The 27,187-nt window shown below is 34.1% G+C and overlaps 1 protein-coding gene across 1 annotated transcript; it reads right to left on the bottom strand.

The window, feature by feature from the left end:
• Positions 1 to 19,099: 19,099 nt before the first annotated feature.
• Positions 19,100 to 21,060, bottom strand: LOC110108674 (NAC domain-containing protein 87). The gene is made up of 3 exons (XM_020839422.2): positions 20,742 to 21,060; positions 20,384 to 20,661; positions 19,100 to 19,814 (listed from the first exon to the last, which is right to left on the bottom strand). The coding sequence occupies exons 1-3, from the start codon at positions 20,908 to 20,910 to the stop codon at positions 19,314 to 19,316; spliced, it is 948 nt and encodes a 315-aa protein (XP_020695081.1). The 5' UTR covers positions 20,911 to 21,060; the 3' UTR covers positions 19,100 to 19,313.
• Positions 21,061 to 27,187: the final 6,127 nt, after the last annotated feature.

Genomic DNA, 27,187 nt, shown 5'->3' with positions numbered 1-27,187 from the left:
TGAGATGGTGGTGCGGCGAAACTACGGCGGTGGTCCGGCGAGGCTCCGACGGTGGTCCGGCGAGGCTCCGGCGGTGGTCCGGCGAGGCTCCGGCGGTGGTCCGGCGAGGTTCCGGCGGTGGTCGAGGAGGAGCTTCTTCCTCCTCTTCCCCCTCTTCTCCTCTTCTCTTCTTGCTTCGGCCCCCTCTCATGAGAAATGAGGGCTCTATTTATAGATTTTTTGGAGTGGCATAGCCCGTAAATAGGAGTGAGATCAAGGGCGAATAGGGAGTGGTTGAATGGACGGCCGATATTGAATCCTACGATCAAGCTTCGTTCGTTGGTCATTTGAGGGTCTTAGTGATGTCTGAATTCATTGATCTTGGGCTCGTTGGATTCGTCTTGTCGAGCCGTTCGATTCGAGTATAAGCTCGTAAAAATAAGAGTCCGTTTGGTAACTCAAATTGCGGTTTGAACCTTCCAACAACGCTTTGGGTTCATGATTCGGACCCATTTGGGCTCGGATTGGGTCGAATTTGGTGTCGTTGAGTTCGTATTTCCGAGACGCTCAGTTCGACTATAAGCTTGCTGAAATCGGAGTTCGGGTGCGCTTGGAATTAATTTTTGAAGTTTCCAACTAGCTTTTGCCTCGAGATTCGTGCTAGATAAAGCTAATTTTGTGATGCCGTATCAATAATAATAATAATAATAATAATAACAATTGTTATGTCATGGAGTATTCAAGGAAGTAGAGAAATATAAAGTTTAGCGTTTTAGCATTGTACGAAGATCAAACACACAAACAGATAAAAGAGAGATTGTAGTGTTCATAAGGGACACAAGAGTTTTTACAATGAAACTCCTGAAAAAGGGGGAAAAACAAAGGGGCCTGGCCCACTTTGAATGAATCCACTAGTATTTACAGTCGATTACAAATGAGGCCATTCTTTAGGAGAAGTCTTGGCTTAATGTCACAAATGTGCGTCATATATATAATGCACATTACATGGTGGGAGTTACAATAATCAATATAGACATGTCTGTTTGGTTGGAACGGCCATAATCGACACGAGACAGGGGTCCGAAAGACCGTAGTTGGTAGGACACCTGGGTCAGAAAGATCGTTGTCTTGTGATGGAGGTCGGAATGAGCATAGTCGACATGAGATAGGGGTCCGTAAGGCCGTAGTAGAGGGCGCAGTACTCCGGGAGAACTCTGGGCACCAAGTGGTGGCCAGGTAGAAGTCCTAGTCTCGGTTGTGGTCCTGTAGAAGTCCGGGGCTCAGGTGGCGGTCCAGTAGAATTCCGAGCCTCAAGTGGTGTTCAGGCAGAATTGCGGGCCTCGGGTGGTGGTTCGACAGAAGTTTGGGCGTCAAGTGGTTGCCTGGTGGAGCTCAGGGCCCAAGTGGTGGTCCGACGTAGCTCAGGGCCTCAAGTGATGGTCTGGCGGAGGTAAGGGCCTCAAGTGGTGGTCCGACGAAGCAACAACGTCAGGCAGTGCTCCGGACGTCAGGCGGTGCTGCGGCGGAACTCCGCCAGTGGTCTAGGAGGAGCAAGGAGGCAAGAGCGGTCTCCGATCTCTCTCTTGAATCCTTTGGCTTTGGGGTCCCCTTCAAGAGAAAATGGGGCTCTATTTAAAGATTTTTGGAGTGATATGACCCGTAAATAGGTGAGAGATCAAAGACAAATTGGGAGTGGTTGGATGGACGGCCGATATTAAATCCCTTGATCATGGACCGTTTGATGGACATTTGAATGTCTTAGTGATGTTAGAATTCAGTGATCTTGAGCTCGTTGGATTCGTCTCATCGAGTCGCTTGATTCGATTATAAACATGTTATGTTTGGAAACTTTTTGGTAATCCAAATTGTGGTTCGAACCTTCAGAACGCTCTCGAGTCTTTGATTTGGACTCATTTGGGCTCGGATTGAGTCGAATTTACTGTCGTTGGGTTCATTTTTCTGACACATTTATTTGAACTATAAATTTGCTAAAATTGGAGTTGAGATGGTCTCCGAATTAATATTTGAAGTTTCCAACTTGATTTTGCCTCGAGATTCTTGCCCGATCTAGATAATTTTTTGATGATATATCAATAATAATAATAATAATAATAATACAATACATGATTATATATATTAATATATATATACAATAATAAATGAATTTGTTAATAAGAGATCCGCGATGCGCGTAAACGGCTGCGACCCGTTCACATCCGAGTAAGTTTGTTGGGATACGCAGTTAACGCCTGCACTAATTATTATTCAATGAGTTAGGAACATAGGCCATTATCCTGGTCTTCTTCTATTTGTTGTATTTGGTAATTACCTCCAAAATATCGGTTAAATTAATAAACTATTAAAATGTTCAGGAATTCGAATTTTTTGGGATTAATAATATTTTAATTAAATTGCATTCACAAATGTCACACATGTCTAAATGTCAAATATGGCATGATTTTATGAATTTGCTTTAAGATTAGTACTGCACATTATAAACATAAATTGGACTAATTTTATTACAAATTTAAAGAATTTATCAGGGGTAATATGTCATAAAACAAATTTGAGTGTCTTGAACTATAATAGAGGAAAATATTATTGTCACACATTCTAATGTATTTTTCATCATCAGGACTTTACAATAGCGACTCAAAATATTTAAATTTTTTATTAATATTAATCCAAAATTTTAGCAATGTGTGATCATTTTTCAAAATTCTTGTTGAACTAAAATAAATATAGCCTGAATTAAAATTAATTTAAAATATTCAGGTTTGGTTTTTACTGGAGATGGTAATTAAAAAATAAAATTTTGTCAGAATATTTGGATAAGTTTTACGGAATGATTATGGTATTTTTTGTAACACAAATATTCTTAAATTTATATGTCACATATTCTCAATGTATAAATAATTAAATTATTAGATAAATACTGACCTAAATTTGAGATAGTCCCAACTCGATTCATTTATTTATAAGATGGCTAGTTTAATAAATATTAGCACAAATATACTTAGAATTAATATATTAGACTTCAAGAATTTCAATTCAAAATTTTTAAAAATATGAATTTCTTTCAAATATTTAGCAATTTCTTATTATTTTTCAAAAAAATGATGTAATCAAAATCGATTTTATTCTTTTACAACATATGAGTTAGATCACGAGTAGACTTGAATTCGTAAAAGTAAGCTCAAGTTCGAGCTCAAATCGATTAATCAATCAAGTTCATGCTCAAACTAAGAGGGACTTCAGCTCGGCATGACTCACCCCCCTAATTAGAACCCCATCCTAATATGAAATACCTTGAAATAGTCTCATATATATATAATAATTTGTCATCATTAATGATGGTCTCAAATAAATTTTGTACCCATCATTAAAAAAAATTGTGTATTCTCATGTGCTAATTAGCAGGTGAGTTAAAAAAGGCTAAGATTTCGTTTGGGACGGCTTTCTTATAGCTTCTTAAAGCAAATTTTTAGTACAAAAAATAAAATAATTTTTTGTACTAAAAAATTACTTTAAGAAGCAATAAAAAACCGTTCCAAACGAAGCACTAATAATTGAAAACGTGAATGTAATGAAGTCCTCAAAAATAGATGAAACGTATACATCCACATAAAATATATGCAATATGTTATGTGTGAGACTTAAGGTTTATATATAGTAAATGATAATCCGTTTCAAATCACACGTAATGTGAAAAGTAATCATATTCTTGTCGAATTAATGAACGAAGAAAATTGTGATTATGTTATGTAAGCACTACTTAGACAATTGGATAGTAGTTGGCGTTCCGATCACATTCAACACTATCAATTTGATCCTTATAAATATGGCAAATTACATTCTGCTCCTTTGCAGAAAAACAAATTACACGCATACAACTTTGGTGTCTTTTTAATCACACCTACTCTCTTGTTGTTAGACTTTCACATCTTAATCTAAATGTGTTATATGCCTTCTCCCCATCTTCATTGAGGATGCTCACGTGGATGAGTGGCTTTACTATTAGAGACAGCGTGAAACGAGTAGTTGCGGATAAGATTAGAGAGAGTTGCGTAAGATGATTTGGTCGCATAGAACATCGGCCTTCCGATGACCCGATTATGAGAGTAAATGTATTATATCTGGCATATGATAAGAAAGACAGGCAAATCTAAAAAAAATTTGGTTAGAAAATATTAGATATTATATTTTTTTTATTAAAATCATGTAGTCAACGACCCTATGTAGTAGGATAAAAGCTTTATGTTGTTATAGTTATTGTTGTTGTACACTCTACATCTCCATTAATCATTTGATTGTTGGAATTCCCAATTTTATAGGCCACTTGCACCCATCTTTTCACATATAATATTATTTAACATTTTCTCTAAAATTTCTTTTTGGTACATTTTTTATTACTAAAAATAAGATGTAAATCTTCAAAAAATTATAAAGTGAAGCGTCACAAATCGTCATTCGATCATTCTACTCGAGCAAATCATCGGTTTATCATACAGCTCTAAATTGAACCCACTTCAAGTCAAGTTGACTCCGGCTTAATTTGTAATCGGTTCTTAAAAAAATTCCTAAAAGATTACTTTAGAAAATAGTAAAAAATTTGTCCCGCATGACGTCCCAATTCAATATAGCTATCCAAGGCTAATTGGTTGAATTAAAAATTTTGATCTATTAAAGACATTCGACTCGTCATTAATTCTCCTTTTAAATTCAAGGTAAGATGCTTAAATGAACTCAAAATAAGGGACACACTTGGGCAGCTTTTTAACTGCTTTCTAAATCAATTTTTTTGTAGAAAAATTTCATAAATTAAAAGTATTGTACTTTTTTTAAGAAAGTAATAGAAAAACTGTCACAAATAAATCCTTAATTATCAAAATATTCAAATATAATTTGAAGAACAATTCATCAGCTCGTGAGAGCAATTCGTTTAACAATCGAAACAACTAGCCAACAGCAGATGAATTGAAGTTTAGCAAGCAGCTTTATGAATCCCTATGGATTCAGGCTTCATTAGGGACGGCTTTCTTATTGCTTTTTAAAATAACTTTTTAGTAAAAATTTTAATTTTTTACTAAAAATTTAATTTAAGAAGCAGTGAAAAACACTACGGGAAAATCATTGATTTCCGGCAGAATTTTCCAGCGGCTTTCCGTCACTTTTTCGGCTGTTTTTTCTCATGGAATTTTCCGGCGGAATTTCCTGCGGCTTTTTCACTTTTCCGGCGGCTTTAAAAAATTTATTAAAAATGAATAAAATTTTTACTATGTAAATGATTTAACAAAACTTTATTCAAACTTATATTAACTATTTAATTAATTCTTATTTTAAAATTAATTAGTTAGTTAATTTTTATTTTATATTAAATATTATTTTTTATTTTAAATTAATTAGTTTATTTTTAAAAATAATTGATTTTCGGTCTGAATATACTTTAAATAAATAATATTGACAATAATAACGTATTTGCATAATTGGCATTTCAGTTGGTTGCTTGGAATCTACACGGAGAACCACGGTTCGAATCTCTCCCTCACCGCGCGTAGATGCGGGGAGCGTGCGCACGAGCCACGCGGGGGAGGCTGGCCGGATCGCGGAGTGCTGGAAGCCTGGCCGGAGTGCCCGCGCCTGGCGGGAGTGCGGGAGGGCGGGGGAGCCTGAATTTTTTTCTCTATTAACACGTAGGCCCTTGTGTAGTAGGAAACTTATGCTCGTATGTTTTTTTTTTTTTTTTTAGCTCTTTTGAGCGTTAGAGAGAACGAGGTACTTTTAAAGACACTATAATTTTTTTTCTCTATTAAAGCGTAGGCCCCTTATGAGCACCCCCCAAATGAATTTTTTTATGTATTTTGTGCTACATTCATATATTTAACCGAAAGTAATTCTTAAGCCTTATTATTATGTACTTTTATTTATTTGTATAGATCAATTATAACCAATTCAACAGCACTGTGCCGTAACCTAAGCATATAAATATTGGGCTAGTGGGAGAGCTTATAGGATATCGAATCATTCGTACGCAATCCTCATACTTTTTATGTGATCTAATAAAATCTAGAAGCTTCTCACTCAAGATTCTCTCACTCTGTATATCTAAATTTTCTCTTTTTATTTGATATTCTTATTACTAAGGCTTTGGAATTCTCTATGAAAAAAAAAAATACAATAGTTAGAAATTTCATAAAATATATGGAGTTATTTGTTCCAATATTATATGAGAAAATATGTCAAAAACTTCAGAGATATAGTTTAAGATTTTATTTGTTTATGATTTTTTTATTATTTTCTAATACAGCTTTTTAATAAAAAAAATTAAAACTTAAAATTTTTTACTAAAAACTGCCTTAGAAAGCAATGAGAAAGCTGTCCCAAGCAAAGTCTAAGGCTTCATTTGAGACGACTTTTTTGTTGTTTTTTAAAGCAGCTTTCGAGTATAAAATTTTTTATTTTTGTACTAGAATGCCATTTTAAAAAACAATAAAAAAAAAGTCGTCCCAAACGAAACCTAAGTCTACATAGTAAAAGGATTGAGAGAGAGAGAGGCGTTGGGTATTCTCATTAACGATTCTTTGAAGTGATTTGATCTACAAAAGATTTGGTTGAAGCTCTTTGATAGGGCAAATTATTGCATCCGGTCACCGGACGTCGAAATAGGTCCGGATATTAATAAAATATTATTTTAAATTAAGCACAGGTAAAGCGCAATAAAGCGCAACTAAAGCGCGGGTAAAGCGCAAGTCAAAAAGCAGTCGAAAGCGCAACTAAAGCGCAACTAGAGCGCAAGTCAAAAGCACAGGCAACGTGGCAAATTTTTATTGGATATCCAAACTTATTTTTCACGTCCGGTGACCGGATGCAATAATTTTCCCTTTGATAGAGAAAAGAGAGTGTAGAAAGATAATTTAAAATAAGTCAGGGAGATTTTGATAAAAAACCCTAGAGAGGTTTCGTGTAAGATTGTTTTGCTACTGCTTCTTTGTTGTTTTTTCATGACTTTTTATGAATTTCTATAATTAAAAGCAAGTTAATTGAGTAATCATATTCTCATAATTAATAATTAATTTTTTTCTACATTAATAAATATTTGTGTATAGGACTATAGGAGTGTAATGGCTTGAGACCCTTACCCTCCACAGACCAGCAAACATCAACTTTTATAGTTGTATAGTCCATACTCTTCCATTATATTATAATAATTTCTTTTTTTTTTTTTTGGGTAAACCCGGGGCTAAAGAGCCCATGTATTAAATGAACAAAGGATTACAAATACAGCAAAAGGAAAACAGAAAAAAACCGTAGCTTACAAAGGAAAAACACATCAAGCAAGTCAAAAACAGAGAGGCTGATGGAGTAAATTACAATCAAAAAGACTCAGAATAAAAAGGAACCAAAACCCAATCTTCCAGTAGTCAGAATGAGACACATTTTGCTGATGCGGTGGCTCAGGTTGCCGAGATGAGATAGCAGGTTCGCACAGTGAAAGGCCTTCGCAGTACCGCCAGCAATCAGCAAGCGAACGAGATCAAGCTTGGTTGCCCAGATGACCGTCCAAGGCCTGATACAGTGGGGATGGCCTTGGTCATCATTGTCAGATAGTAATTTAACTCCATCAAAATCCCTTACAGCAGAAACATGGCCTTCAGAGTCCAGCTGGATGATCCACATGAAACGGGGAAGCCACAGCCCCCAAAAAATAACACCAAGAGTATTGTAAATGTCAAAAGTAATCAAAACTGGGACAGTAAAAAGAGAGCCCCAAATGCTGTTGTATACCCAGGTATCCCAAACCAAATTCTTGTTAACTCTGCCTTACTTGATTACTTGCCTCTGGCTTACTATAAAGTAGATGCCCCGCAGGGTTCGGATCACTCTCCATTAATTTTCATTCCCTCTCATGATAAACCTATCTCGTCTAGGTTTATGTTCAAAAATTATTGGACGGATATGATTGGTTTTTGGGATGATGTTCATGATGCGTTCTCTGTTCAGACGGCTAGAAGTCCCCTTGCTTCCTTCTCCCATAGCTTGCAACGCCTTAAAAGGTCCCTCAAAAATAGGAACTGGGCTTCCTCTAATTTCTTGTCCACTTCCATTTTGGAACTTAAAGCAAAGCAACACTCTTGTTTGTTAGAACTTCAACAGCATCCTTTGGATTTCCTTCTGAATGGAAGATTAAAAAGTATCAATGAAAACCTAGCCTCTTTGCAAGCTCACTGGTCTGCTTGGATATCTCAAAGAGCAAAAGCTTCTTGGCTCACCCATGGTGAAGATGACTTAGGCTTCCTTTTTGCCAAGCTTAGGCAAAGAAGAAATAAGAACTTTATCAAAGAAATTACCACAAACGAGGGCCATTTTTCTACTCAGGTTGAGATTTCCAGGGCTATTGTTAATCACTTAAAGAATCTCTACAACCCCACTTTTACCCCTTCAATAACCCCTACTTTCCCTTCGAGAAAGACTGTCCCCCACCAATTTTATGATCAGTTGGTAGCTTCGGTTACCTTTGAAGAGGTGCAGAGAGCTGTTTTTGAGGGCAAAGAATCCTCCACACCGGGCCCAGATGGTTTCTCTTTTGCTTTTTACAGAAAAACTTGGCACTTGATCAGTTTCCAAATTTTTAAAGTTGTGAACAATTTCTTCTCCTCTGGTTCCTTCCCTAAGGGGATGAAGGCTACTGCCATCACATTGATTCCAAAAAATTCACATGCCTCTCACATCAATGATTATCGCCCTATTTCCCTTTGTAATGTTTTTTAAAAAATTGTTGCAAAGATTTTAGCTAATAGATTGAAGTTGGTCCTTCCTTTGATCATCCATGACAGTCAATCCGGTTTTATTGCTAAGAGGTGTTCCACGGATTATATCATTCTTGCTTCTGAAATCCTAAGGGATTTCAAAGGTTCTTGCAAAAAATTTTGTGCTAAGCTTGACATAAGAAAAGCCTTTGATTGTGTTTCTCGGGAGTTCTTGATCGACAGACTTATTCAAAAGGGTTTTCCTAATCGCTTTGTCAATTGGATCAAAGGATGTATTTTGGATGTTCCTTTCTCTGTATGCTTAAATGGTTCCCTAGAGGGGTATTTCAACTCTGCTGCTGGGCTAAGACAAGGATGCCCCCTTTCCCCTCTGCTCTTTTGTATCGTGATGGATAGCTTATCCCAAATGCTTAGCAACTCTTCCAACATCTCTTGTTTTAAGGGGGTCCAATGCAGTAATTTAAACATCAATCACCTCATGTACGCCGACGATCTTCTAGTTTTTGGAGCTGCTACTACTGATAATGCTGAAATCCTTACCTCTCGGTTGCAACTGTTTGGATCCAGATCTGGACTTTTCATTAATGCCTCCAAAAGCTCAATCATCTTCTCCAATGCTGTAACTGAGGCTGCTCAAATCTGTGAGGTGTTAGGGATCCACCAAGTGAATGATTCTTTCATTTACTTGGGTCTTCCCATCTCTCCTAAACGGCTCAAAATTTCTCACTTCCAACCACTTCTGAGCAGACTTTCTGCTCTACTTGATGGTTGGAAAATCAAGTTTCTTTCTTTTGCAGGTAGGGTCCAATTTCTTAAATTTACTATCATCAACACAATCGCTTATTGGATTAGAGGAGCAATTATACCTAAATCTTGTTGTGGCTACATTAACAGAATTTGCTCCAGATTTCTTTTCCACAGTAACATTCACGAGAAAAAACTTCATCTAATTGCATGGTCCAAAGTCACTCTTCCTAAATGTTATGGAGGACGTGGCATTCCTTCCATAGAGGCCCTTTATCATGGTGTTTTTTGCTCTCTTTTTAGTAGGTTTTATGCTAACAACCTCTTGAGTGCTTGATATAAATCTATTTACTATTCCCCTTGGAAGCCTCCCCCTAGCAATGCTTCCAAATTCTGGAAGAAAATTCATGCTACTGCTGTAAAAATTCAGGATCATATTTCCTTCAAGGTGGGACCTGATTGCTGTTTTTCCATGCTTTGGGATCCTTGGTTGAAAGGTTCTCAACTTATACCGGAACATAATTTGGCTGTGTTCAAGGGCAAGTTGGTGAAGGATTTCATTTGTTCTGGTAAATGGATCCTCCCCAACTCGATTGATAATCAAACTGTTGAAGCTATTCTGGACTGTAAAATTGAGGATAAATCGGAAGTGCTTTGGTTTGGCACTACAAATTGGGTTTTTAGAAGTTTCACTGATCAATTTTTTTCTCATCTTCTTAAGGTTGATTGGCACCCCTCTGTTTGGCATAAAAATTATTCCCTTAAATATGCTTGTTTTTCTTGGATGGTGGTTATTGGAAAACTTAAAACAACGGATATTTTGAACTCTAGAGGTATTGCTGTTCCTCTTTTATGCTCTCTGTGCTAGAAGTATCCGGAAAATCACAATCATCTTTTTTTTGGTTGTGAGTTTTCCTTTACAATTCTTACTAGATTACTGCCTGAGCTTAATTGTTTCTTATTAAGGCCCACGTTACCTCAGATCTTTGAATTTTTCGAGCATTCTATGTCTCACAATAGGCTGGAGAAAGATTTTGGTTGCCTTACAGTTAGCTGTGTCATTTATCACATTTGGAGAGAGAGAAATAACAGGCATTTCTCAAACTTAAGCACAAATTCTGTCAAAATTATGCAATATCTCTTATGCCATCCGTCTTAAAGTTTCAAAATGGAAATACAAAGATGCGCTGTTGTGGAGATTAACTGGTATTTAGCTCCTCCGTTTGGGGTGCTGATTTCGTTCTCTGGAGGCTGTCACTGGAAATATGGAAGTTATAATAATTTCTGATTATAGAGGAAAAACAAAGTATTTTGTAACTCTTTTAATGCTAGTGAAAAATTTATCCTTGTGCTTTTAAATTAAAAAAAAAAAAAAAAATTGGCCCCAATTCGGTACTGAAATCTTAAATATTTAAGCTAAGAATGAGAGTCTATGATAGATCACGTGCCAAATACCCTATTCCCTTTTACTTGGATCAGATGCCCCTACTCTTGTTTACTTTATCAGCTCTAGCTTAGGATAAGTACTTTAATGGAGCATCCAAAGCTTCTCTCATGAATAAGGTAAATTATTGCATCAGGTCATCAGATACGGAGAATAGGTTCGGGCGTCCAATAAAAATTTGTTACGTCACCTGCGTTTTTAACTGCGCTTTTGACTTGCGCTTTAATTGCGCTTTACCTGCAATTTTCTTGCGCTTTACCTATTATTTACCTGCGCTTTATCTGCGCTTTACCTGTGCTTTTGACGCGCTAAATTTAAAATAATATTTTATTAATATCCGGACCTATCTCTCCGTCCGGTGATCGGATGCAATAATTTGCTCATGAATGAACACCCTACTCACATTTCAGCTAATAATATTTCCAATATTAATAATTATTATTGTTATGTTAAAAAATTATTATTAATATTAATATGCATTTTTCTTGTATTCAATTATGTTGCCATCCATATGCCACAAGGCTTAGCTCACACTTATAAATAGGAGGTCACAGGTTGTGTACAGGTATATGGAACCTAAAATCTAAAATTTCAAAACCAATATCATCATTACCTTTTGAAGAAATTTAACTCAAAATGCCCAAAAAAATTATTGAAAAAAAACTTTATTCAGGATAAATTGATATAAAACTTATCATATGAGCTTTAAAGTTTTTGATTTTAAGCTGAGATTAATATTGTATATAATATCATAAATTATATCACATTTTATTTGGGGTTGTTTTTTTACTATTTTCTAAAGAGATTTTTTAGTAAAAAATTATTTAAAAGCAACAAAAAATTAGTGATCAAAAGCTGTCCCAAACAAAGCCTTAGGTTTCATTCGGGACACTTTTTTACTGCTTCATGAAGCAGCTTTCTAGTTGTACTAGAAAGCTGATTTAAGTAGCAGTAAGAAAGCTATCTCAATGACGATTTTTTTGCTGTTTCTTAAAGCACATTTTTAATAAAATTTTTTAATTTTTATACTGTAAAATAGCTTTAAGAAGCAATAAGAATGCAGTCCCAAATAGCTTTCAGAATAAATTTAAGAACTTTGATATATAAGAATGCCTATAATAGCTCACTCAACATTATCTTAAAAATTTTATGGAGCCAATAGGCGAAGTAAATACAAGTAAATCTAAATATCACATTTTTTTTTCTTTTATGTCAATTAAGACAAACACATATATGACATATTGCAGACGTTAGAGCTCCCAACTAACAAAATGTGTCGTGTAGAATTGTTATTGTTAAGAAATGATGAACCGTATAAAAAGATAAATAATAAAAAGAATTCATCATTTTATTTATTAATTTGAATTCGCCGTCAGGGGGCGCTGTCCCCTTGGACTCCCGACATATATGTGAAGCGTACGACAATCAAAGATATGAACAAAATCAACTTTCATTTATATTTAGAGGCCTTAGTTACTTTTGGCAGCTAAAAAATATCTTTAGCGACCTTCTTTTGTTGTCACTATTGACCCATTTTCATGTAGTGGGGTCAAGCCAAATTCGAGGCAACAACAACAGTTACTTATAAATTTGTCCCTTGAAAATTAAAGTTCATTCCGCCTCTGATTATTGCATCCTCAGAAGATTGATGAATGTACAAAACTTTTGACTTGCACAAAGTCAAAATCTAGCCAAGGACAATAGCAGAGAATAAAGAAAGAAACAAAGATAAATCTCAATAAGAATCAACTATTATAAAGCGAGAGCTCACAAAAGAAATTCTTCCACATCTTCTTTTATGGACTAAAAAACATAAAGTTATTAGAAATAAGCACTCATGCAATAACCAAATAAAAATTTTGAAATGTACAACTTTGATGGACTCAATTAATGGAAAAAATATTTGGAGCGGAGTGCGCACCGTCCGCATAAGTATTGGGTACCTAGCGGTACCGAATGCAGATACCGCTAGGTACCCAATACTTGTGCAAATGGTTATTTCCGTCCGCACTCCGCATCTAACAATCTCTCCAATTAATATGTTAAGGAACTTGCAAAATATGAGCGTCAAAAAGAGAGAAAAAAATAGGACTTGAAGTTAGGAAGTAGAATTATGACCAGCCACGTTTAATCGGAGCATTATAAATAAGGTGATTATTTAATTTCTCTCTTCAGCAATAGAGCAAATGTCATCTTTCTGCTTAGAAGGTTAACATATATTTTGAACTATTAACGCAGTATTTTTACTTGTAAATAAAATATCAGTATTTTTATATTAAAAAAATAACCAAAAATACTGGGAAAATTCAAAAATAAATAAATATCATTCCAACAATTTTTATATCAAAGCTATATACTGAACTACTGATGCTAAAAGATGTCGACACACTCCACTATCAAAGATTTATTGAAGTAATGTTGAGTCTTCAAACTCTGGCCTATGAAAATTTCTTCCAACTTATTACAATTTTAAAGGATGTAACTTTTGGCTTGATTGTAACATGTATCAAATGATTTTAATGATATCAAAGTCGATGTCAATGTTTGACATCGCCAATATTAATACCCGATATAATATCTATGAGCAATCCCTTTTATCTTACTTGGATTCGAGTCGAATTTTCGGGTCATATCGTTAGTAGACACCAAATTAATATTTTTTTAATTGTACCAAAATACAAGGGAATATGGGTGTCAATTAATAACAAGGTCCAAAAATCCAACTAGAGCTCGACCCAAAAAATTTGAGTTCGAGTCGACCATGATTGGGTCTAATTCTCAACCAATTTTAAAATTTGGGTCGTCTTTGGGTAAACCGGCTAACCCAAGTTTGACCCACTACTTGCATCCCCTGTCCTGTTGCCTGCATCCACATACGCATCTCCATCTCGCGCAATCACTCTTATATGTCTCACACTCTCCTCGCCACTCGTGCAGTCGTGCTTGCCCATTGGTTCTTGTTTTCATGTACTCACCCCGATTAGTGGGTTGGGTTGGAGTTTAATTTTATGACCCATTTACCTAATCGGGTAAGGTTCAAGTTAGGCTAGCTTAAACCTGGCTAAATCTCGAGTTGGATCTGAACCTGAACCAAAAACTCATTTTGACACCCTTACCAAGGATTGCTAAGAATATTATTTTGAAGCAAGCTTAAATGTGCTACCATATTAGTTTTTAAGGTCAAAGTTATTTTTAAAGTTCCAAAATATAGTCCACTTTCTTGTCTTCCTTGTGGAAACTTTTAAAAAAATACTGAAATGTATAGAATTGTCGTATTTATATCATACAAAAAGTTACACAAAGAAAGTTTAACAAATGAGAAATCATTTACATTTTTTACACTACAAATTTATAACTTTAATCAGAAAAGTCCCAAATTTTTTATATTATTAAAAATTAAGTTTGGCAAAATACAACCTACCTCAATCCAACAACTTTTCAAACTAGATTGATAGTAGAAAATAGACAAAATTCTCCTAAACCCAACTTTCTCTCACTAGAATCCTTTTCTTTCTCTCTAAGCTATCATAAGGGGAAATATTTGCCAAAATGAAATTTTTTGTCGAATTTAATAATTTGATAAAATTTTGATCTAGTGTAGTGATTTTTGAATTCACAGTGCTAGAGCGCTCTCAATAGAGAGCATAGCACTGCAGTGCCAAAATCTAGTGCCATAGCATTACCCTTAATTATATTAATAGATAGAGAGCTTAATATCGCATCACATCAACCACCCAAGAGAAAATTTCAAAAATAAATTTTCATGCACACAATGTAATATATAGCCTGTATTTTAACCCTACCAAATAAAGTTTTCATCAGTCAATATAAGTCCAAATCACAAACTCACTTTTGCATAATGAATATATTGTAGTGATTTAATTACACTAATTTTTACTTAATTTTTTGGCACTGGTGTAAATCCTTAAGAAATTAATACATGTCAGTACAATATGGGTTTTAGGACAATCAGGTGTGCGTTTTGTAAATCGATTTCACCATAACTTTTTAAATCAAATGATTTATTTTATGAATATATTTATCTTTAATTTTTTTAGCCCCAAAAATATTTATATGAATTTAATAAAAAATTTTGATTAAATTATTGATACATTATGAAAAAAAATTCTTAATCAGGCACAAATCTCGAGGCAACTTTCATCGCAAATTTTCAAAATTAATTTTGGAGACCACTAGAACTTTGATTTAAACAAACTTATAACTGAATTGAACATATAAAAATAAGAACCCAACGACACTAAATTCGATCTAATCTGAGCCCATATGGGTCCAAATCGAGGGTCCAAACCACATTTGAAACCTTCAAAGCATAAGTTGGATGACCATGTGATTTCCAAATGTGACATTCTTATAGTCGAATCGAGCAAATCGACGAGACAAATACAAGAAACTCAAGATCGCTAAATTCTAACATGGTTAAGATATTTAAATGCATGATAAATAGTCCATAATTAAGTGAATCAATATTTGTCGTCCACCCAAAATACTACCAACCTACCCTTGATCTTCTAACTATGTACTAGCCATGCCACTCTTAAAAAACTATAAACAGACCTCTCATTCTGTAAAAAAAAGAGAGAAAAAAAAGAGGGTTAGAACCAACTAACGCAGCAGGGTCAGAAGGCACCACATCGATCCTCGGATACCTCTACAGATAAACTAGCCTTAAGATTAGAACCACAAGACAAATCTCCAGCCTCACCACCAAAAAACCGAGCAACATGGGAAATAGATTTCACAACAACATCTACAGATTCATTAAGAACCAAAGGAAAACTGACTTATCCCCTAACAACACTTCCTCACTTTTTAACAATTGGAACCAATTCAGGTTCAAAAGATGATCCCGAAACATTAACACAAAGTAAGGGAGGGGAAGGTAAAGGCATAACAGTAGAATTCAATAGTTTCAAAGGAGAAGCAATCACGAGAGCAGGAATAGGAGAAGAAACAACCCCGTTCACAGTTCCCTCCACAACTTCAGCTAGCGACCGACTGAAATTGCACACCCGACAACCCAACCTCAACACCTTTTATAAATGAAACAAACTTAACTTTTTCGGGTTGCCTAGGTTGCAATTTAACCACACTCAAAATTTGAATCCCCAATAGACTTACAATGGCCATAATAATTTAGAAAATCATCCATTTCCACCGATTAAACATAGCCAAGTTTATCCGGGCCAAGCCAAATATGATTCGAATACTGTTTGGTAATATCCATTTCTACAAGAACGCAAGCAACAGACGATCGGGAGCCAACAGCCGTAGCATTATCCGATTTGAGGGGTTTGCCGAACAAAGACCCCAGCCCATGCAGGATACATGAAGAGAAGAATTGAGGGCACAAGTTAGGAAAAGAAACCCAAATATGAATGACAGGGGATTCAACGTTAACATCAAAATAAGAAGACCACTTAGTAAGCTTCTTATATGAAGTAAGAACGGTGTGCAAAAACTCTATTATAATCCAAATCATTGCTTAATTTAATCAACACATGCTTAGCATTAAGCACAGTAACAGAGAAAATACCATTGAGTTTAAGATTAAAGAAGAATTTACAAATTGCATTGATGGATGGCCAGCGATCCGGGAAGAAACTAACTAGAGAAAACTCAAAAGGCGTCGCCAAAGCGAGAACCTCCTCTTCAGAAACCCAATGGGATGGCAAACCACAATGAGTAACCACTTTAAGCTCAGGAAATGCAATCGGGGTGGAAACACCAGAAAGTGCCTAAAGAAATGATCGAGAAGACGATTTGTTGTCAAGGAAATCAGGATCCCACACGCGATCAACCGCCATGCCGACCAGATATGATTGGAGGAGGAAAATTCACAAAAAAAACAAACGAAACAAGAAACTGGACATCACAACCAACAGAAAAATGGAAAAAAATCTGGACATTAGTAGCTAGATGAAGCTGAAAACGGCTGGCGGTCTGCTAGGAGAAAACCCTAGCAGAGCACACGAAGTGAGCGACGATCCAATCCCTTTTTTGTTTATAAAAACTTAATGTTTACTATATTATATAACCATTTTCTTTTATTACAAGAAATGACATTATTTGCAACCAACGACAAATATTAGTGGACCTATTTCATATAAGTCAAGTCCCTTTTTTTTTTCCTTTTGCAAAATTTTCACATAAAATTTTAATTCTCTTATAATTTTATTTCTTTTATGTGTGTATCCTAATTTTTTGTAAAATATCCAAATACTAAACTCCCTCTTTTTCCTAATAAATATTCTAACACTTGAGATCAGGATTGCAGCTAGACAGTCGACAGAAGCAATTCCTCCCCTCTCACCCGCGCTCAACGCCCCTAAACGTCCCCCAAAAAAACAATAAAAAAAAATATTACATTTACAAATATCTTTGTGCCCTTACAAATCTAGTAAAAACTAGGGGAGAGGAATGGAGGTGGCTTTCATGAGAGGATGATAGTTAGAAATTAAAATGTGGAAGTGATGGCTTATGGCCTTTTGTTGGGTGAGATTTTGGACCAATGGTTGGCCTTGTGGGTCTTTAGAGATATATAGGTGTCTTTGTTTTTATATAGTGATGATATGAAATGAAAATATTGATAAGAAAATTTAGATATGAGAGGGACTCGTCATGTGGGCTTCCATCAACGTACTTGCATTAAATTTGAAATGACCACTTTGGATTCTGCAGTTTGAGGAGAGGAAAAAAGAGGCTTTTAAAAAAGTGTCTGCATAAGCTTCCTTTGCAGTAATAAAAGTTTATGTACAATCATTATTAACTTTTAATGAATATAATTAAATTTTTTTTAGCCACTAATTCAAAAAAAAAAGTTTACACTCTTCAAATGAAATTATATAAAAAAAATGGAATTCAGTTATTTGATTAAAATGAAATTATATAAAAAAATGGAATTCAGTTATTTGATTATTCAGTTAAAATTAGCAGAGTGATTAGCATAATAATTAAAAAGAGATTTTTATTAATTTATGTACTCAAGTGATAGTGTGGTGCTAATTTTCATATAAATATTCATGTAATTAAATATTTAAAATTATGATTAAAATAAAATTTCAACCACATATTCAAATTTGAAAAAAAAGAGTTTTAATTTAATTTTATAATTAAAAATAACTCAATAATATTTTCAAATCACATATTTTCAAGCATATTAGGGCCCATTGAGGATAACTACAAAATTTTATAAAAGTGATTGTGAAGAAGTTCGAAAAGTAGTTTTTGAAAGTTATTATTGATGTTATAAATACATTCTTATTAAAAAAATCAAATTATTATTTTCTCAAAACTTTCATACATTAATTCTAATAGTAAAAAAATAGGTTCTCCTCATCAAAAAATTAAAAAAAATAGTGAAAACTATTAAAAAATTTATGTAATAGCTAAATAGAACGGTGATGTGTTCTAAAAAAACAAACGAGTAGTGAGAGAGTTATTTTAAACAAATCCCTAATCACATATTATCTCATTTTTTTAAGTAAATGAAAAATAATTAATATCTAACATACTATTTTAAATATATATCTTATTATACCACAAAGTTCTACTAGCATTGATGGATAGAAATCTTATTGTCTTGGTGAGCATCATTAGGTTCATGCACTGGCTGAGCCTTATTTATTAGAGACTTTGAATATAAGCACATACAATAGGTGCCCGAACTAATTTTAGTCATCAAAAGTTAATTAACAGCAGCACTAACATACAGTTTCAATTAATCACAAAATTAATGACGGCACTGAAGATTTAGACCAACCATTAATGACATTAAAGAAACTAACAATCAAACAAAACTAATAAAAGGACCTTCTTGATTGATTATTCTCTATTATCATTGAACTTATACTAATCATAATATATATTTTAAGAAAAAAATAAATTTATAACAATATTTAATTTATTAATAATAAAAATAGAAGCAACAAATCAGAAATATTCCTGAAATAAGTAGAATATTAAAAAAAATACAATTAAAAAATGCCAAAAAAAGATTAAACTAGATAAACTTTTTTTAATTGCAATAAATAAGATAATGAAATTACAGGTTCATGAAGAAAACATTTGATTTCTGTATGAAAATAATCGAAAGATAATTAAATCCTCGCAGTAAAAAACTCTTCTCAACACCAACAAAGGAGTGTGACGATAAATCCAACAACAATCAATTAGAAAAATCGAAATTCTTCTTTCTTTATATGTACAGTGTATTTCTTGATTCGAGCTCCTCAACACAAAGCCGCTTATCCCTCCAATAACAAACTAATAAACAGTTACTAATCCAAACAAATCAAACTAATTAAGCACACACTTTTGAGTTTTGAACCAATCTTCGATCCTATCTAGTTATCTTTTAATTAGCACCTCCACAAATTCGCGAGGTCGATTACGCCGCCGCCGCCATAGGAAGCGCAACTCGCCATGTCAATTTTGGAAATCACCGAGGAGGTCTCCGTGTTTCGGTCGCCGGTGTCCTGGCTGATCATCGACTGGTTCGAGAACTGCTCGGCCTTGCAATATTGATGTCCCTGCATCGCTGTGGAGTATGGGAATTGTTGCTGGTAGCTGGAGCATGGGGGAGGGTTGGATGAATATGGAAGGTTGTTCATGGAGGAGAAGTAGTAGTTATTCAGTGGAGCTGAGCTCTCCATGAATGATTTGACGTCGAAGCTATCTACGTCGATGGCGCCGGAGTTGAAGTAGGGTGAGTCCGTTAAAGGAGGAAGCTTGGGGGAGTCCATTAGTTCGTCGGTGAAGGAGTTCATTCTGGCCAGGTTGGAGACGACGACACCAGGCATTGGAATTTTCTTTAGAGCTGGACTGTTCTTGTGAAACACCCTGGAAACAACCCATTCATCCTGCAAAAAGATAGAATTTTTTTCTGTTTTAGATTAAGATTGAAGTCTAAAGCCCGTAAAAGAGGGAGATTGCTAAATAAGGATGGGTGGGTTTTGCGTATTTTTAAAGATCTTCTCTTTTTATTTTACAGGACAGTCGAAGAAATTAAAAATTATTTTGATTTCAGATGACTTTAACCTGAATCTCAAGATAAATTTTAAGATTTAATCGAATTTTGACCTGATATTCTCACTTCATTATTATAAAAAATTAATTTTTTTACAGAAGGAAATCAAGCTGAAAGAATTTTTACTCTGAACACATGGTCTACTCAGAGAATATTTTCCAGAACAGTAATAAAAAAATTGGTGATTTGACACAAACATGCTGCTCACGAATATCAAATTTGAGCAAACGGAGCTCCGATTGAAAGCGGGCCACAAAATTAAAGCAACCAGGAATAAAACAAAAAAGCCCCCTTGGACCTCCTAGGATACCTCAATCGCCTTAAAAACCTTTTCTTCAACTGTGAATATCTAAGAAATGGAATATACGACTCACCGTGTAATATCAATGAGCAAATACGTACCTTTGCAGACCTGGGGAGGTTAGACAAGGATGATTTTCCTTCAAGCCTGAACTCGTGCATGACCCAGTTGGTCTTAACCCCTTTAGGAGCTCTTCCTCTGTAAAAAACCAGAGTTTTCTTCATTCCAATCAACAGTCGCCCCCTATAGATCTCCCTATCTTTTCCGGTCGCCTTCCAGTAGCCGGACTCCGTCGCCCTGTTCGTCCTCATCCCCGTTGGATACTTTCTATCCCTTTGACAGAAAAAATACCATTCTTTCTCGCCCAGCTTCGCCTTACCTGCCAAAAAAAATCTATCTTTTAGACCAAATAAAGTACATAACTTGATTAAAAAGAAGAAAAAAAGATTTTTTTCTTACTTGGAAGATCCCAAGGCTCGCACTTGTTGAGATCCACCTCGCCAATAGCTCTTGCAGTGAAGGCGCCATGATTCACAACTTTAGGGGTGAGGTAGTGTGTGATAATCTCTTCGTCGGTAGGGTGGAACCGGAACCCTGGAGGCAACTCTAAGCTTTCGTCCATAGACATGGGAGGTCGGCGAAGAAATTTAGACAAAGAAGTTGGAGACCCCAAAAGGATCTGAAGAGGAGCAGAGGAGGAATAATTAGGAAGGAAGGTAAGAGCAAGACGAAGACGAGGAGGGCTGTGATATCGAGGTGGGATTTAAGAAAGAAGCAAAGGGAGAGATATAAGGAACTTAAATAGAGGGGGGATATTCTCCTCTTGCTTGGTTGGGGCCATAGATCCGTGTGATCAACGGCACTTCTCGCGGAAGCCTGGCCAGCTTTTTGGCCTATACCCTCTAGCTAATTATATTATATTTTTAAATCTAAATATATTTTGAATAATTGTTTTGAGGAATAATTACTATGTTTATAAAATTGAATGTTGTATATATATATAAAAGTGGGATGTAATAAGCTGGCCAGCAAATGCCATTTTTCTTATGTCATACATGATAAAAAGGAGATTTACAAATATGTCATATAATTTTGAATTTTAATATATCTATAGATTTAGTATTTAAGTTTCTATATTAATTTATGTTACATTTAAATATCTAAATTACATCAAAATATGTTAGTTATAGGGGTGTAAATGAGTCAAGCCGCCTCAAGAGCTTGCTTGAGCAAATTTTTGAGCTCAAGAAAATTTTGGAGTTCGTTGGATTATCAAGCTCGAGTATGATTGGGATGAAGCGTGACTATATTACTTTTTGAGCAGCTTGAGTGCGAGAGACTAAACTGCCAATGGCATAAGCGTATGACTCGAGCTCGACTCTACGCGACTCGTTTGCATTCCTAATTAGTTATATTTTGTATATAATTTAAAAGTTTGAATACTAAATATAAAAATACATAAAAAAACTTGTGACTTATATGTAAATCCTCCTAAAAGTATATTATTCAAATTTAAGGGTTACTTATTTTCAATATTATAATCTATTTCTATAAAAGTATGGGGAGGGATGTTGTGAAAATAAATTAATTTGAACGATGTGAGAAACACTACTCATATTTTAAAATATTGTAAGTCATAAGAAAATAATATAGAATTTTTTTCTACTCTCATTAATCAATTTCTTCATTAACATTTCAACGAGAGCTGCGTTAATAAAGAACGTTTTTCGCACCTGCTCAATTGAATATTTATTTATTATTATCTTTATTTAATATATTGTAAAAAAATTATAATAATGGCCATTTTTTTATATATGCCGCATTTTCCTTGCATCCATCTTTAGATCTATTGAAAAATATGTTCAATTCGCATGTGGGAATAAGCGTTATTCCAATTTAAATTTATTATGAGGAGAACATATTATTTTTTTTTTATTTAATGATTATAAGTTTTTTTTTTTCTTTGGTTTGGTGCTATGACTCAAAGGGTTTAGTTTCGAGGAATCTACTTGTCTTTTGAAGAAGAAGAAACAACCTCCTTAAAGCTACTTCTCTTTCAAAGAAGAGACATTCCTCCAAAAAGCTACTTCTGTTTTCTATGAAGACTATTAATGTGGAAGAGATTATTACATGCGGAGTTCAGATTGAAGAACTGTCTGGATTTTATAAAAGTACACAGTAAATATATAACAAATACATAGATTTATTTTTTGTTGTGTACCCTCACAGAATCTGGACGGTTCTCTTATCTGGACTCCGCGCGTAATAATTTCTCTGTTGTGGGAAGGTTTTGATAAAAATGAAATTTAAATGTATTTATTTTAATTTAATGAAGAGTTTGCTTGGGATAGTGTTTTCACTTCTTTGTTTTACATATTACAATCACAATTTAGTTTGGCTACTATTCGCTTGTTATTTTTTTATTATTTTAAAAAAAAAAGCGATGAAAAGATATTTTTTTACGACCACGGTGGCTAGGGTTAGTGTGCGATAAGTTTCCTACTCTTTTATTTTCTAGATCATAACTATAATTTATATTTGACTTTTGCTTTCTCACTGCTTCAAAATAAATTTCTATATTAGGAAGATGCATTTTATAATAAATAGCTTTTAAAATTTTGTTTTTCTCACAATAGTTTTAACTACAGCCTTTTCAAACAAATTCTAAGCAATTTTTTCTTATAGTAATTTCATAATTAATTTTATAAAGTACTACAATCTTCTCAAATGAATCCTAAATAGGTAAAAAAATTAAATTAAATTAAATTATTATAACATACTTTGCATTAAAGTAAGATTCAAATATCTTGAAAATATATTGAATCAGTAAATATTTTGATATTTATTCAGACTTAAAATACAATAGGATATGTTTATATAATTTATTTTTATATTTAAATGGATATTAAAAACATTCACTTGGTTGAAGTGGGTTTTATTTGGGATATTTTTTTACAGCTTTATTTTTCAAATTATAACTACAATTTTTATTTGATCAGCATTTACTCACAGTTTTTTAAAAAAATTGTATTGAAATACTACATTTTATAAGAATTTTAAAATATTATTTTATCTATAATAAGTTTACAAAATAGTAAAAAAGTTATCCCAACTGAAGCGGTAGCCATCAAGATGAACTTGATACTTTGTAGAAGAGGAAGCTCCTCACAAAGTGCGGAGGTTGGACACAGCTCTACATTCGGAGGCGGATATGATACAGCCACATCAACAGTACCAGAGCATGATATCGAGCATTATCGAGCCCAGAGTACAAAACGAAGATGTGACGTGATTCATTTTGATTAATCTCCGAAAAACATTTAATATCTGCATATAATAATTAATCCCACAGTCCATGTTCAACGTTCGGAATTATGACCAAAACTAAGCTGAATGCGGCTGTTGTTAGGCCCGGTTCGGTTTGTTTGGTTAGAAAAAAATTTGAAAATAAAAAAATAGTCAACCTTTTAATTGCAATTTTTAAATTATATTAATGAAAGGCCCAACTTTTTCCCAAAAAAAATTATTTATGAAATTTTTACATTTCCCCCCTGCGAATCAAAAGAGCTGGCTTTCACACTGGAGGGGGTTAAAAGAGGAGTATGCCTGTGGGGCCCGCTAGTAGTAGGACCATTGCTACGTGTCGAGAGCTGCGAAGCCTGAAAAACAGGAGGCGTTGCGGCTTGTAATCCGCTACGTCTCGTGGCTTACGCTGCCAGCTCAGGCTAACGTGCTTGCTTACTCTTTGGAAATTATACGCTAATCCGATACAGTATCCGTGAGACCACAACCGTATTTTGCTCCGCATTTGTCAATAGTAAACGAAAATTAATAAAAAATATATATGTAATTATTTGTCACTGAGTTTTCGTTCATGATAATTTTTAAAAAATTTATAATAAAATTAAAATTAATAGATATAATTGAGTTATATATTTTATTCATCTAAAAAAAATCTAATTTTCATGATCATTTTTTTAGTCGGAATTTGGAAATAAAGTATATATACTTTTGAAACAATGTACTTATCACAAATAAACCCTAAAACATTTTTGAATTGAAATAATTTTAAAAATAATAATTTATATTAATTATTTGATTATTATATAATTATTAAATAATTATTATTGTTTTTGGGAATATTCACAATGATAGAGAGATACAGGGTTTAGCACTTTAGCTTTCTATGAAGTTCTAACACAAATAAAAGAGGGAGATGTAAGAGTCATAAAAGACACCAAGATTTTTACATGAAAAACCCATTAAAAGGGGATGAATCGCAGAGCCTGAGCCAGTCAAAATGATTCTACTAGTGTTTGTCGTGGATTATAAATGAGGCTCTTCCTCGAGAGAAGGCTTTGACTCAATATAGCAAATATGGATCATAATGAACATGTTACATGATTGGAAGTACTATAAGAATGCATTGATATTAGAGTTATTCTTACAAGAAAGTTAGCATGTTCATGTAGTCAATATGATCGTATTTAGGCACTGGAGGTCGAAGGGACCATAGTTAAGCGACCAAAAGAGGTTTGAAGGACTTTAGTTGGGTGGTCAAAGGACGTCGACTGGAATATAGTCGACAGGTGACAGCAGTCCGATGGATTGTGGTCATGGTCGATGGTGGTTGGAGGGATTGTAGTGGGTAAGCGAAGGTGGTCAGAGGGACCTTAGTCTATGGGTAACGGTGGTCGAACGGATTGTATGCAGCGGGCAACAATGGTCTGAGGAACCATAGTCAGCAGGCGACAGAGGTCAAAAAGATCGTAAATAGGTGTTGACAGTGGTCAAATGGATTATATTCAGTGGGCAACAGTGGTTGATGGGAACGTAGTCCACGACCGATGGTGGTTGGAGGGTCATAGTAGGCAGGCGACGATGGTCGGAGGGATTATTGTCGACGGGCGTTGGTGGTTGGAGGGATTATATGTGATGCCCCATAATCTAAATTGGAAGAATATTTTATTTATCCTTTAAATAAACAACAATAAGAGCTATCTAACATCATCTAGCAATAATAAATAATAAAATTAATTCTATAATTTAAAATGTCAATATATATAATTCATATGATTATTGAATCAGTGCATAAACAGTAAAATTCACATGTAATATTAGTGAAATTTATAAACAGTAAAAACACTACTGTACATAAGCCAATAAAGAAAGAAACCAATATGAGTATTAAATCTAAAAAAATAATCATTGTATTTGTAATATCAATCAGTATAGAAATCGGATAAAGCATCAAATCAAAACATCAATAAAGATTGTTGAAATCAAATTAATATAATAAAATCATATATTAATGTACACATGCTATCCATGCATTCTATATCACGTGCTCAGTATATCACATGCTTAATATCAATACGATGAATCAATATTATTAAATATTATCAGTATTTATATCAATAATAATAATAATCTAGTGGCATGAGCAGTAGAATAATGCAATAACAGTAAATATGTGTAATAACAAAAATCTATATAATAATAAGAATATTGTCTTAAAAATATGCATTTCAGTAATTAGACTAAACAAGTAAGAAGTCATGGCTATCACAGTATTTTTTAATGTTAGTAAATTATTGGCTCAGTAAATAGAGTAGGCACCTTTTTCCTGTCGGAACAATAATGATTTCTTTATAACTCTCAATCAATTTATCATATGAATTAGTAGAGGATAACACCAAATCATAATATTTAAAGGAAAGTCCGTAGCCCACCATCCTATACAGGTCAATTAGTCTCCAACCAACAGGTCAACTAGTCTTTAATTATTTATTTTACACACACATATTATTATCATAATACTATAACAGTAATTACTGTCAATTGGTACTCAAGCACATATCCATATCCATGTTCAATACATTACAATAAATAATATATAATTCTGTTTAATTAAGAAGATGCCAAAATATCATAACGGTAGATAACAAAAAATCCTATTAGGCAAAAATGCATACTTTTAAAAAATTATCAAAAAAAAAAAACTAGAAATTGTATAAAATAATATTTCAAGACTTTTATTGTACTACACTACTATTTTTAAAGGTCAAAATAAATTTTGAGATAGACAAAAATCACTACATTTTTAAAATTACTAGGTGAAAAATCTCAAACAAATACTCAAAATTCTCATAATCATGATCTCTATAAAATACAAAAAATTATGCTGTAAATGGTTTGTCAATACAAAGTTATTCACGTTTTTTTGTAACAAAAAAAATAAATTTGATCAGAAAAATAAAAAACACAAAATATTTGAAATCAAAAAGAGGGTAAAGATTCCTTACAGTGAGATGAGCAATTATTCCAACAGGGCTCAACTGACAAAAATTGCATCGCAACTTCCAAATCTAAGAATTTTCTATCTTCCTCTCACATTTCTCATTTTCTTCAAAAAATTCTCTATTACCCGACTTTAGGTATTAGAAAGGATTTAATAAAGTTATCTTAAGTGCCTTTAGATATTTATAATAAATAATATTATTGTTGCGGGCTTGAATATACACGGCGATAGAATTTTAATTATACGTCTTAGCTTTGCACGGATATCCAACTCACAAATAGAGAACACAAAAATTTTTACGTGGAAAACCCTTGAAAGGGGAAAAACCACAAGGCCTAGCCCAGTTGAAAATGATTCCACTAGAATATAAGTAAGTTGCAATGGGCTGATTTGCCTCCGATGGCGATTAGATTACAAATAAGAACTATACAATAGAAGTCCGGGTGTCAGGTGATGGTCTGGCGGAATTTCGGGCCTCAGATGATGGTCTAACGAAGGTGAGGGCTTTGGCGAAGGTGAGGGCTTCTGGCGAAGGTGAGGGCCTCTGACGAAGATGAGGGCCTCTGGCGAAGGTGAGGGCCTCAGGTGGTGGTCCGGCAAAGCT

Source organism: Dendrobium catenatum, unplaced genomic scaffold (assembly GCF_001605985.2).
Source record: "Dendrobium catenatum unplaced genomic scaffold, ASM160598v2 fragScaff_scaffold_54, whole genome shotgun sequence".
NCBI lineage: Eukaryota > Viridiplantae > Streptophyta > Magnoliopsida > Asparagales > Orchidaceae > Dendrobium > Dendrobium catenatum.
The sequence above is the reverse complement of the archived record's forward strand: the minus strand, read 5'-3'. Positions and strand labels throughout refer to the sequence as shown.